The 13,675-nt window shown below is 39.3% G+C and overlaps 1 protein-coding gene across 2 annotated transcripts in view; it reads right to left on the reverse strand.

The window, feature by feature from the left end:
* NCBP1 (nuclear cap binding protein subunit 1) overlaps positions 1 to 13,675 on the reverse strand; it is a 30,867-nt gene that overhangs the window by 10,943 nt on the left and 6,249 nt on the right. For both annotated transcript variants that reach the window (XM_063319853.1, XM_063319852.1), the window contains exons 8-17: positions 12,810 to 13,025; positions 11,674 to 11,771; positions 10,206 to 10,269; positions 6,901 to 7,011; positions 5,870 to 5,934; positions 5,069 to 5,131; positions 3,690 to 3,764; positions 2,474 to 2,577; positions 1,565 to 1,687; positions 224 to 326 (exon numbers count right to left, since the gene is read on the reverse strand). In XM_063319853.1, the coding sequence (XP_063175923.1) occupies positions 224 to 326; positions 1,565 to 1,687; positions 2,474 to 2,577; positions 3,690 to 3,764; positions 5,069 to 5,131; positions 5,870 to 5,934; positions 6,901 to 7,011; positions 10,206 to 10,269; positions 11,674 to 11,771; positions 12,810 to 13,025 (1,022 nt within the window). The remainder of the gene's footprint in view (positions 1 to 223; positions 327 to 1,564; positions 1,688 to 2,473; positions 2,578 to 3,689; positions 3,765 to 5,068; positions 5,132 to 5,869; positions 5,935 to 6,900; positions 7,012 to 10,205; positions 10,270 to 11,673; positions 11,772 to 12,809; positions 13,026 to 13,675) is intronic.

A 13,675-nucleotide genomic window follows, 5' to 3' on the forward strand; every position in this document is an offset into this window, starting at 1 on the left:
TTCTGTTAATTGCATACACATATACGACCCAGCATTTACACTGCCATTCCTTCAGTAAGTGGTGTCATTAGTTGGCTGTCAACTACAGCCTACAAACTAATCATATTGCATTATGGACCACTTAAAATGTTGCTGACGCTTGCAGTCCAGTTCTTTCATCATGCATTTCACTGCCAGAATTAAACAGTTCTGTAAGCCCCAAAATAATGCACGTTACACTTACTTTGCCAGGGCACTGAAAGAGTGGCTGAAAGACTTTGCAGCTAGATGGAGCAGAGTCTGAACAAAGACTTCTATTTTCAGAGGGTTGAAGGTAAATCCTTCATCTGCAAGTTATTTAAAGTTAAAACTGTAAGTACTTCAAGTACATCATGTAAGCTACTCTTAAAACCACAGAGCTAACTTATGGTTTTAACTCATTTCCCAAAAAAATAGTTTCATCAATAGGGTTTTGCAAGGCTGAGCAAGGAGCTAGTAAAGACTTTCCAAAATGTGCAGATCTTCAGGCTCACATTTTGTCACAGAGAAAATGTGCAGAAAGAATTCCAGGTCAGTGAAGGAGCTATCAGAGACACAGCCACCCTACCAAGCTGTAACAGCACTGATGAACAGCAGCAGAGAAAGACAGCAAAGGAAACCGCAGAGCTGTGCGTTGAGCTGAAGGCCTGGCAGACCATAACGAAGGGAGATCTGATGAGGAGAAGGGAAGTTAAGGATGATTAGGGTACAGAGTCTGGCTATTTATGACATAGGAAAAGGGTCCAGCAAGCATGCATAGCAAATAGGGGTACCAGCGGTGAATGATGCCAAACCCCCTCCAGTAGCTGCAGCTATCTGCAGCTGAAGACAGGCAGGGGGGAGAGCACTCAGTAGTGTCTGATGCCTAAAACAAATTGGGAAACATGATAGTGGATCCCAGGGCAAAAAACCAGATTGTTGCTGCTCTCTGCTTGCATAACAGAACACTTGCAAATATTAAAGAAATACTGAAGCTGTCCCCATTGTAAAGATCACTTCTTAATTCTCTGTCTCCCCTTCTTCTCGCACTCACACGCAGGCTTTAGGAATCAATGCTGTCTGTGTCTGCAAAGCCAAAAAGAACATGAGTGGAGTCCCATCGTGAGTTTGTATCTATGGAAGACTACAGCCAGTGTGATGGCTCTTTTATCTGTCATGGGGCTGCACCGAGGTGAGGGAAGCTCTCAGACAGAGCACAAGCACTGAATCTTGGGTAAGGATAACAGCTTGAACTGCACTCTGTTGCTGAAGGCAAAGGAAATGTTAAATTCTTTCATGTTACCTCTGTCAATAATCACAAGCAAACTCACCTCAAGCACCAGATTACTTCTATTAGGAAAAACAGGGCTGCCTCTACATATAAATGTTTACAAAAATCTCTTAACAATGGTGCATTATTTCCATTCACTGATAAATTGAAACCCACTATTAGAAAGGAAAGAATACAGTTCTGTTAAAAACCACACTCATAGCTCCAAAGGATGGTAGATCAGTCTACACACAAAAGACACTACAGCCTACCAAAGCCTAACAGCATATATCTTACCATCATCATCATCCTGGTTTGGATTAGGCACATCTTTTAAAATGCTGAAGATTTCATCATTACTGGCCTTATTTTTAATTGCGATTGTTAAACAGAGTGCCACAGTATATCCGGGAAGAGATCCTAAAGAAAAGCAAAGAGGTCAAAAATATGTAGAGGGCAAGTGAGTATTTTTAATATCAGTTTGCCTCTCAGAGAAACAAGTACATTTCCCAGCTACACCTAAAAGTAGCTGGTTCAATATCATTGTCCACATTGCTATTCCATAAAATGACTCAACACGTTTCCTGGTCTTCACGTTAAATTCAAAACTTTCAGTAGAACCTTTAGAGCTGAGGTCAGGTAATCACTCTCACACTCTCCTGTCTAAAGCTCTACTTCAGATTCCACCAAATTCCTAAAAATACAATGCTTCCTTGTTTTTCCTCACAGTATCGCTGATTATCACACTTTTACGTTTAGGATTGTCTTTATACTGAGTAATGAAAGGAATAATAAGGTACCCCTCTACCTCAATCTTCACATCATCTGCTGCCTCTGTATGCTTCATTAAACCAGGTTTGCTGGTAAAATCTTTACTGTTTCATGGAGTTTAACATATCACTTCATATGCTGACTTCTGGCAAACAATGCTGCACAACACCACAACCACCTCAGCAAGAGTAACTTCATTTATCTGGATTTTCTTTTCTTCATAAAGTAACAAAGAGGATTATACTACAGAGATCCAGGCTTAATATATATTAATTGCTCATGTGAAGCATATTTACCCATATGAAAATCATGCTTATTTATTTCAACTGTATTCTTCTTTATAAAGACAACTGATATTACTATCAATCTACTGTGTTCCTTTGCTCTGAAACACTATTTTCTTCAACTTGACCTCTAAGTAACGTTAATACTTACTATTACTTTCATCTCCATACTTGTAAATGCATACTGGATTAGCAGGACTGAGGACAGAAAAACTTGCAGGAACAATGTCTATTATTCGCTGATGATAGGAGAGTCTGGAAATAACAAGTTTCACAGCAGTAGAATTAAAATAGGAAGAATACCAGGGCTAATTCTAAAGTGACTGCTTTATAATAGTTTTCTAGTATTTAACTTTCATAGAACAAAAATCAGGATGTTTATACAACAGAATGGTAGTTTGCTGGGTAGTAAGAGCTAAGTAAACCAAACTTACTAGTAGATGCTTTCTGTCTGAACTTCTTGCTGCAAGAGTTTCATCCTCATACAATTAATTTGGCTTGTGAAAAGATTTACAGTCTGCCTGGTAGAATGTTTTATGCAAAAGCCCAAGATGTGCTGCAGAAAACTAGGAAGACTAGTTTTCTGTCTAACAACTGCTTTGTTATTCAAAGCAGAAAAAATATATTAAACTGGATGTCTTCATTTTAGTTTCCAGCTTATTTCACTCCTAACAATACCAGAGTTTTCAGTGAAATGGAAGAGTACCACAGAAAAATTGCATTCAGTTTGCAGCACAATACTTTCACACTTCCTATACTGAATTCACTCAAAACCAGATTAAAGTTTTCATGTAGGATGCTGAATAGCATAGGCTTTTTGAACACTTTGTCCTTTTTCTCTCCTATATCCCTCTATCTCAACAATTTTAAGTCCAGCTCCAATTGAGTACTCTTGTTGTTGGGTTTGGGGTTTTTGTTTCTTTGGAGGGTTGGTTGTTTGTCAGTGAACATCAGAGGCACCTAGAAGAATCAAGATTAGATTCTCAGTTTTTAGTGTAAGTCATTATCAGTTCCCTCCACTTCTGTGAGCGCTGAATACTTTCCAGGAATGTTGCCTAAACTCTGTTTCTTTCCATGCCTATGGTGACACGTGTCTGTTTGTAACTACAGGTGTGCATACCTGGGATAGATAGCTCACTACCATCTGCTCCACCCGCTTCTCCCTCCCTCTAAAGTAATGCCCCAAGTGTCCTGCAGCAGGTAAACCAAACTAAAATCATACAAACAAGAGACTCATATCGTAACTGAAACAGAATTGTAAGAACAGACATGCTTAAGACAAGAGTCAAGTTAAAAGGAATCTGACAGTATCCAGAAGCAAAGATCAAACTTTGCCTTGAATGCAACTATCAACAAATCTTACTTACCGCATGCACTTCTCCAAAACCTCTCTCACAAATTTGGGTTTGGGCTTTTCAAGGTCCTGAGTAAGACAATCTGACCTATCAAAGGACAGAATGTGATAGCTTTTAGCAGCAGAATTTGTGCTTTAGTCTCTTTTTGGCTTGGTCTAATAGGTACAGAACAATCCTGGTCTAAGGAGAACTGGTGCGCTTGACACAATTTTACAGTGTAGGCAATTTTAAGACAATGAGGTTAAGTTTATTACTGTTTCCTTATTGGCCATTAGCATTCTTGGAATCTCATCTCCATGTGATATATTTTCAAGTAGCTTCCCTTCCCCCAACAGATTAAAAATAATTTGTGCTTACGGTTAGCTGGATTTCCCTTTCCTTAGGAAAGGAACCTGGTGTGATTTCATAGTCTGTTCCTCCCTCACAGGAATTTTTGAACTTCTGGCTGATTTCAAATGCATTTTAGATAAAGTCTCAAATACTGCAAGATTTGTGAAAAATGGCAGCTTGTGAGAGAAACTCATAGAAGCATTGCCACTGCGGAACACCCAGGCAAACCAAAACCAGCTCTTTGAAGAGTGCTGCCTGCTCACTCAACAGGAATGTATACCAGGATAGCCAGCAAGCACTTAACTCCAGATGAGGACAACACAAGAAACTTAAGTAAAGCCACAAAAACGTATCACAAGAAGGTCTGCATCCCTCTCCACAAGGGCACTTGCGCAGATCATCTACAGAAAGCATGTACAGTAGCAGGCTGCATAAGTTACTGTAGGGAGAACTCAACCCCGAGGTGGCTTGCTACATGGGTGCCTGAAACGGAAAGCTCAGGGAAACCTGTGGTTAGACACTGATGGAGTCCAGGGAGCTCCTGCTAGAGATGCAAGTTCAAGATTTGGCATGGTAAGAAGGGATGGCAGTGCCAGGTCTGCTGGAATTTTGGGGCTAGGATTTGGCAGGAGGGAAACAGATCACAAGGTCTCAAGGATAAAGGTTATCAAGAAAGGTTTAGGGTAGTACAGAGAGCAACACTACAGAATGAATACATGATACAAAGAGTCAGAGCAAATTGGGGAGTCATTTTGGAAAATTTGCTACCAAGCGACTAAGGGTGCAGGACAAATTAAAGAAAACATGTTTCTACTTCCCTTGTTTAGGGAATGCTTATACTGGCTTGAGATTTATCACAAAGTTCACCACGGACAACACAGTGACTTAAGAGATTATCAAGATAATCTACCACTGAGTGGTTGTGAACACATTAAGAAAGATCTCTAAAGAGCTGGAGGAAAGCAGTTAACCGGGCCATTATGCTGCCACACTTCCTGGATAAGTTTGAAATTTTAAGGTTTTTGCAATATCAGGTTCGAATCAAAAGGACAGAAACTTACCAATCTTCCCAGCTCCAACGGAACTGGAAGTTGCTCAAGTGGTGGGAAAACCAGTTAATAAATCTTTATTAAAAGAAAAAGAAAGGTCTATTAAATACCAGAACTGCAGGAAAACTTTCAGTTGAGATTTTCTTATAAATGCATTCTACTTTTCAAAGGCAAGCCTAAACTCTAAAACTATTAAAGCATTAAACAGGTATTTAAGTTGACAGATACAAAAGACTGAGTTCAGAGAATCTGAAAGAAGCTTTTATGGACAACTAGCCTGTCAGGTTCTGTTGTTTCATACAAAGAGATGACCTATTAAACCAACAATTAAAATGTAAAATTACTGCTGAATATGCGACTCACATTTTTGACGACTAATTAAGAGCACTCCTACACAATGCAGACTTCACTCAAAGGGCAAAATCACCACGACTCTCCTGCTCTGGGTGGCACATACGCCATTAACTGTACTTCCAACTTGCCTTCCAGACCACTAGGGAGCAGGCATAGTACTAGATAATGGGAGTACTATGCAACTACGAACAGCTTCGAACAGGGAAAAGTTGTCACCAATCTTAACTGTTCTGTACACACAGACTTGTGACCTCCGGGGGAGTGTTTCTGGGAAGGAGAGGCAAGCAGTCAGTCCTCCACCTTCACGTCAGATTGCTCAAAGCCAGAGCCCAGAAAACATTCTGAACAGCACCAAGAAGTTCTAACAAGGATTTCCGACTACTCTTTCTGTAACCTCTTCATTTTTCCTGTACACTGGATATTGAGGAATATGTTTCATTGTCTCCAAAACACATTTACCTGTCCACACATGTTGTATTCATTGTATCCAAACGCATGTAGAGCATTTCTGTGGCCTGTGCAAGCTGAAAGTTTCTTATTAAGGTTAACAGAAAAGTACTAGGTAAGTCACATGTTGACCCTCAAACAGTCTTTGATCATCACTGAAGGCTTAGAGAAAGTAAGTCTACACTGACTTTACCCAAGTGCTTTATCCTTCTTACGGTGACTCTATCAACATTATAAACTTTCTGCATGGTTGTCCACACAGTTCTAGAAACAGACTTAGCTCTAAGAATTCAGATTATGTGATCCGCAAACAGTGAGTGGTATCATGAACTAGAATGAAAATTTGGACATGAAATTACCAGCGGATAGACATCTGTTAACCGTCCTCCATTCTCAGAGACTGTAGCTTGATCTAAAACGATGATCTAACATGATCTAAAATGGAAGCAAAGTAGGGGCAGTGTAACAGCCAGAATTAGCTGGGAGTCATGCCTCCTTCCTCAGCATTTAGCCATGCTGTCTGAGCTGACAGATGATGATTGACCTTTTGAATGCGCTCCTAGTAGGAACACTGAGTGGGAACTCAGGCAAGTTCCTCTAAATCATCTGCTACTCTTCCTACTAAAAAAAGAGTAGGAACACTCACACAGTTCTTGGAACAAAAGACCAAGTCTCTAACTTCCTTTCCTTCTCAGCCTTTATTGTGTCTGTGACCATGCCACACATTGTTCAGAATGAGACAGGCTGCAGTGACAAACAGGAGTACTGCATTTTATTCCCTCACCAAGACAGCCCTTCTTGCGAAGGTCAGAGGAAGTACCAGAACATTGTCTGTAAAGATGAAGTGTCTTGTCCACTTCACAAATCTAGACCTGTGCCAAGTGGGCTGTGCTGTTCTTTCACGTGAGCATTACAGGCAAAGTTTCATGCAGCTGCTGTAAAATATTAATACTGCCAGTATTTACTGCTACCCCATCATCTACAGAGCAAACAAAATAAAGACTGCATTCTGTAAATGCTCTCCAGCAGCACAAAAAGGATACAACTTGTGGTAAAGAGCCAGGCTGAAGTTTGCACAGTTCAATCAGGAGTGTTGTGTACATGACTTCAATGTGTGGTGGAGATGGAAGTTGGAACAATTCTGCAAATATTACCTGTAGGAGAGGAAGGCACAGAATCAGAGCATAGTAGCACAGTTTGATGTTGCCCTGCACAAGCCTCAGCTTCACAATAGTAGCCCTCAATCTTTAACAATTACATACCCCAAAAGGCCTATATTATTCTGTCAAATGCCAGTTCTGGGAAAAAGAGAGACAAACTTATAAAGGTAGTGGTAACCCTATGCTGTACTAATACAGTCCACTCTAAGTGCCCTTATTATTTCATACTAGCACAACACCAGCATTATACATCTATTATGTCTTAACAAATGCACCATGTAACTGTAGAAATGGGCTTAGTTATAATATAACCTACTACAGTGCTACCACATGACCTGAGAAAAGCAGAAATCATCTTATCCTGTTAAATAATAAACATAAATATTAAACATATTAAATGAAGCCTAAGCATTTAGTATGAAAGACTATTTGCATTGAAATGACGGCTATATCTTTTCCATCATGACCTCTTTTCTCCTATACAAAAACTTACTTAAATAAAGCCTCAACTTTCAACTGAAAATTACAAACAGCATTTCATTTAACAAATATATATGCTCAGTACCCCTTGGTAGAGGACCCTTCTAAGAAAACTGAAGACAATCCTGCAGTCATCATTCATGGTTTTATTTTCAAGTTTGCCTATAATAAGACCTATAATGGCTTTAAGATCGATCTTTAAGGGCTACAAAAAGATCGTCATTGTACAACTTTCATCTCTGAGTTTCTGTTTATTTTGCACGACATTCTCAACTACATTTAAATTACATCAAAGGAATCAGGAAACTTTGATTCATTATGGTTGGTCAATTTCCTTTCTAACTTGTTCTAAATAAACATGGAAGAATTGAAGTTTAAATGAGTAAGCTTTAGAAAATCTTCTTACTAGTGTAAGAAATCAGCATCCATTTATAGACTCTACAAACACCACATGAAAACATGTTGACTAGAACTTGTTATTCTATGGAAGGATTTGAAAGCATGAAGAGACTATAAGGAGCTGAAGAACCTTTCTGTGACAGTGCAATTTGGACTGTTAAGACAGATACGGCAAAAAGGTAGGGGGGACGACTCTGTTAAGTAGAAAAGTACTCCTTTTCTCAGGATAGGAAATAAAACCAACTCAATGATCAGTCATTATCTGTTTGAGATATTGCATAAAACTGTATTTGTGATTTTCATCACATGTTCATTATCAAACATTCAGATTAAGTGTTTCAAACTGGCATACCATACTCTGTGAAAATAACAAGGCCACAAGCAAGATCAGGATACCGATGATCTGAATGTCTGACCTCTGTTGAGTTTAAGTTGTACAAAAAGCTGTAGAAGCACAACAGGGCACAGCAATCCAGCCAATGATGCTGCCCAGACACTCTCCATTCACAGCTACCAGAAGTATCCACATAACCGCCTATAATAAGCTACTGCGAGAAAAGGCGTTGCATTTCAGTGTTTTGCACAGATTCCACGTAGCGTGGAACATTCTGTGCTTGGCTTGACAAACTATGATGTGGAGCCTTGGGGACCTCAAAATTAAGCATACTTGGGAAGGTACTGGCAACCACTTTCAGGCTACATTTACTTCTGCCTAACTTATGTTCTGAACCTTAAATAACGCTTTCCTTTATTTGTTAGACTGTATTATTTCTACAGTTCTGTGACTTGCTGAAAAAGTTAGCAAAATTTCACAGATTAAAACTGTTAAACTGTTTTTGAAAGCAACGTAACACCAACTTGACTGTTAAGAGAGACCTTACAAGGGAGCAGTAGTAACCAGAATGAACAAAAGCGTGGAAAAAAGCATGCTAAGCCTTAAAAAATCTGGAGCTTCATTAAAAGGAAGCCATCATAGACAAGTAATGAATATTGTAAAATAACTCAAAATTGCATAACAAAGGAAATTATTACAGCAATAGTCAAAGAATTTGTACACCAGCCTTTCACTTCTCTCCAGTAATTCCATCTTAATGGCATTAATGTACAGCTGAGCATAAAGCATACAGCCATATACAGTACCTGAAGATACTGACAATAAGACCACTGAAGATACTTTGATGTTAAGTCAGGAAATTTTAAGGTTCCTCTGTTCTGAATTCAGAGTACAAAAAGAACAAGCTGACCAAAAATAACGTAATTTTACAGCATTCAGAATATTTGGCATTTTGGTGTGAAGAGGAATTCTCAGTCCCACTTTTGTTAAGATAAATCTTCTGCAGAAGATTATTTCTTGTTATAATTAGCTCTGAAATTCCTACTTATAGTTACTTTTTCATAAAGCCTTTATATGAGAAGTTGTTACTATTATTGAAATCTCTTCATCCCTTTCAACTGTTGATGGAAATTAATGAAGTTCTGTACAGCTGTGCATCTTGAAAACAGACCCTTGAAGGACACAGCAAAAGAAAACCTATGCTGTTCCTCTGGTACATATTACAGTTATTCAAAATTCTCCAATATGGAGGATACCCCAGAGGAAGCACACTGCTATTTCACTGCGAGTACTTTTCAGGGCCAGTAAAAATCATTTAGAAGATCCAAATATAAAATCACACAGAAAAGCTGAGTTTGGCTGGAGGTTATCTAGTCAAAAGTCCTCTGCATTAGGCAGGGTCACCTACAGCAGGTTGCTCAGGGCTGTGTACTGTTAGGTTTTGAAATTCTGCAAGGATAGAAACTCCACAACCTCTCTGAGCAAACTCTTCCAGTGTCTAATCACCTTTGCAGTAAAAAGATTTTTCTTCCATTTCAGTGGAGTTTCTTGTATTTCAATTTGTGTCCATTTCCTCTTGTGTTTCAATTCATTTTTTTTTAAACTAAAAGTGACTCAAATGTAGCCATCTCTTAGACTGTGTGATACATTAGAAGCATCATATGTAAAACTTTAAATGTCTGAGAAACGCCAGAACCCTGGATTACTAGTGGACTAAGAAATTTTGGTGTTTGACCAAAGCTCCCATTTACCAAGCTAAAATGACAACAAAAAGCATAAAACTAACACTCAACTGTATGTAACTGTACACAACTGTATATACTTTGCTCATTTAAAAGCCATTGGTTGAATTCAACAGGGTTCTGTCTGACTCCCAAATCAAACTGTAATTTAAAAGACCTATCATGGAACTAACTGGGACATGTTATTCGTGAAATTACGGAGCTACAAAAGAAGTTATCTTTAAAATCCGTACCTCTACGATGTGGTAGTTCAAAGGGATCTTGTTGTTTCCTGGATAGCTCAACAGCTGTGCAGCACTGCAAAACCATAGATACATTTAGTTCAGAACATAGCACAGTAAATGTGATGTAAAGATCAACTAATAAAGTTACAGAAAATGCTTAGTTCTGGGCAAGATTTCACACAAAAGCGCACAAACACAACAACAATCCTTCCAGAGTGTGTCCATCAATCCACTTAAACTTTTAAGAACACTTAAAATGGAAACAGTAGAAGAACACACCAGCATTGCCTAAACTATGATTTGAAGTGATGCATTTTATCTCTATGTAGTCACATCACTTCAACACTACACTGCTACACAAAATAGTTTTGCATAAATAGTCACAGTGACCTGTAATTCTGGAATACATATATGAAAAAGGAAAAAAACAAACCCCAAACAACAGATGTTCAGAATGACTTCAAAGCACAATTAAGCTAATGGGTTATATAAGAAACTCTCAGGCTTCAAATGCTTCATCTTTTAATTAGCTCATTATCACCTGTCATTATTACAAAGCAAAAAACTGCTATTTCCTTGATTTCATTTCTACCTCTCTGGCAAATCTTCTGTCTCCCTCTAGCGTTTTACTTTCCTCTGAGAATTAACAGACTGTCCCAGTAACTGCAGCAACCCTGAACTTGTAGTTTCTGCTGATTCAAACAGCTGTAAACAAAATAACTTTATCACGTGCCATCATTAAAAACATTGTTCCTGCCCATTTTTTGCATACTAGACAAAGTTTGGTTGTTTTCATTTGTAAGCATGACACAGCCAATTACCTGCAGCAACCTACGTCAGTTATTAACTACCCACATAGATATTGCTCAGGCAGAAACCAAGAGAAGTGCCCCAACTACCTCCTGGCACGGCTGAATTCAAAGTCATGAAAACTACTGGCCCTGCAACAACTCCTAAGAGCGAGCTCAATTATCTCTGCCAGGTAATCCTGAAGAGAAAAAATGCAACAAGGAGTAAGAAGCAAAAGTGTGTTCATAAATACCAGTGCACCGCCAGCTGCAAATGAACCAGCTCAAGGCTCACTGTGCCCTAACAAATCAGCTGCTTGAAAATTCCAGGAAGCATAACACAGCCACACTCTCCACAGCACTTCCATGAAGAATAAGGTGTGTCTGCATGTTTTTTGCAGTGCTTCCTGTATTACCAAGGAATTCCCTTCCCAAGGTGGCACTGTCCCCCTGGATCATACAGACTTTCTATTATCTGGATATTACAGACCCACAGCATTCCAGGCAATAGTTTTTATATAGTTAAATGAGGTAATCCAAGTTCATCAAATGCTCTAGGAGAGCTTTTGCATACATCTTTAGCTCTTGTCTAACCAGTGCAGGATTCTGCATATCCCCAACGGCACCAAAGCCATGGTAGCATATAAAAGGCACGAGGCAGCATATAAAAAGTGCTAAGCTCTTCCTACCAAGTCTTTCTCTCTTTCCAGTGTGATTTGATGATGCAGTGAAGGTTCTCTTCTATCACAAATCGTTCAACAGAGTGGCTGCCAGGCATGACGGGGCCCTGGTAAAATAAGAATTAAGACTCATGAAAGATCACACACACAGTGGTACTACAGATAGCAAGCTATCCTACATACATTTACAGGCGAGAAAAAATAGTCCAACTTCCACATAAACAGTCAGGTCTCAGCTGCCCTGTATCCTTCAGGACTGAGAAACTGGCGTGACACAGTTCCACACAAACCTCAGACTGATGTTTAAAGCAAAATCAATAGTAGGACTCATTACAAAAAGCAATGGGAACAAAATTAGAGATCATGATTATAATAAGTTCATGGGGCATCTGCTTCTTCCTTTGCTCTGTGGAGACATCATGCAGGCTACCGCCATGCAGCCTGGAAAAAAAATAATCACAGTTGAGCTGGAATATGATACAGAAATAAAGCCAGGCATGGCCAGGATCGAGGGGAAAAAACACACGATCATGGTCTCATTCACTGCGAAAACCAGGGGCCAATAAATGAAGGTAAAAGGCAGCAGACTTAAAGCAAAGGGAGGTACAAAAGACCTCCTTGGGGAAAGCAGTATATATTCTTTTCCTATACACTTTTGACTATATATCTGCTGTTGACGAATGTTGGAGGCAGACTGTTGAGACAGATGTATCTTTCACCCACCCCAATTAAGCACTCCTTTGTTCCACAATACACATCAACAAATTTTAACAGAGGAGTAAACAACAGCCTTTAAACATTAGGATAAATACCCAGCCTGGAAAAAGACTCAAGTCACCAACTTTATGGAAGGAAAGTCTAACTCTGTGAATGTAGTTTCACTAGAGATTAGAGAATTCAATCAACATTGTCATCCTAAATGAAAGCATCACAACATCCCACTCCCTAAATTCTGCTCCTCGTAGATTTGTTTTGTATGGTAACTTGGCCACCTAGTTCATTTCTGCAGAAGTACCACAGCAGAACTGCTGCTGGTCTTCAAACCACTCACTATCCTGGGAGAGAGGACATCACATTTTGACCAATATTGCCTCAGGAACCCAACCGCGAAATCCACTCACCATCCCCCCACAGCAATCACATACCTCAGGGTCATCCGTGTAGTCAAACATCCTAAAAATAACCCTTGGCATCGGGTACACTGAATCTTCAGTGTGAGGCGGAGGAGTGAACGGAGGCAAATTGTGTTGCAGCGCTTCACAAAGAATGCTGTCGAAAGCCAAGTAGGGCCTCAGAATGTGTCGTTCTTGCCAACGGTCTTTTTTCAACTTCTGAATCTGAGACCAAAGGCAGTCTAAATACTGAAGGAAAAACGTGAGAAACATCAGATGTGCTGAATCTTGTAACAAAGCTGGCAGCTCCCTGAACTATCAGAAATTTATTTCTTAAATTATGTATTCTATTCAGAAAAAAAACCAGTTTCTTAAACTGCTGATTCAGTAAACAAAGAAACAATTTAAGAATTATAAATGCTAGAGCTGCTCCTAATTCCGCACAACAATATGTTAGTAAAATGTAACTGCTGGCAGATTTTTAAACTTCAGGAGGCAGCCCAGGAGTCTGAGCATGATGGCCATCATTTGAATCTGCCAGCAAAACTACATCAGTGAAGATTACTTCAGTTGCTGCTTATTGGTGGTATGAAAACAGACATAATATCAATATTAAAATTGCAAAGACATTCCGTAGAACTGCCATGCTGTTCCCAGAGGAATTGAAACTACCAACTACTGTATATTCAAGACAAATAGAAAATACCTTTGCCATGGTTTTCAACACAATTGTGAGTCCCGGCATTCTCCCTGAGATGGCACACACACCTGTGCAACTGGCAATTAGCTTGCTTTGTTTAATTACTCTCTTGCTAAAAGGAGTTCAAGAACTCCAGAGGCCTGTGGCCTTACTGAACACAAGTTTCAAGTTATAACTGGTGCAATGAATGCCTTTACAT

Source organism: Chroicocephalus ridibundus, chromosome Z (assembly GCF_963924245.1).
Source record: "Chroicocephalus ridibundus chromosome Z, bChrRid1.1, whole genome shotgun sequence".
Taxonomy (NCBI): domain Eukaryota; kingdom Metazoa; phylum Chordata; class Aves; order Charadriiformes; family Laridae; genus Chroicocephalus; species Chroicocephalus ridibundus.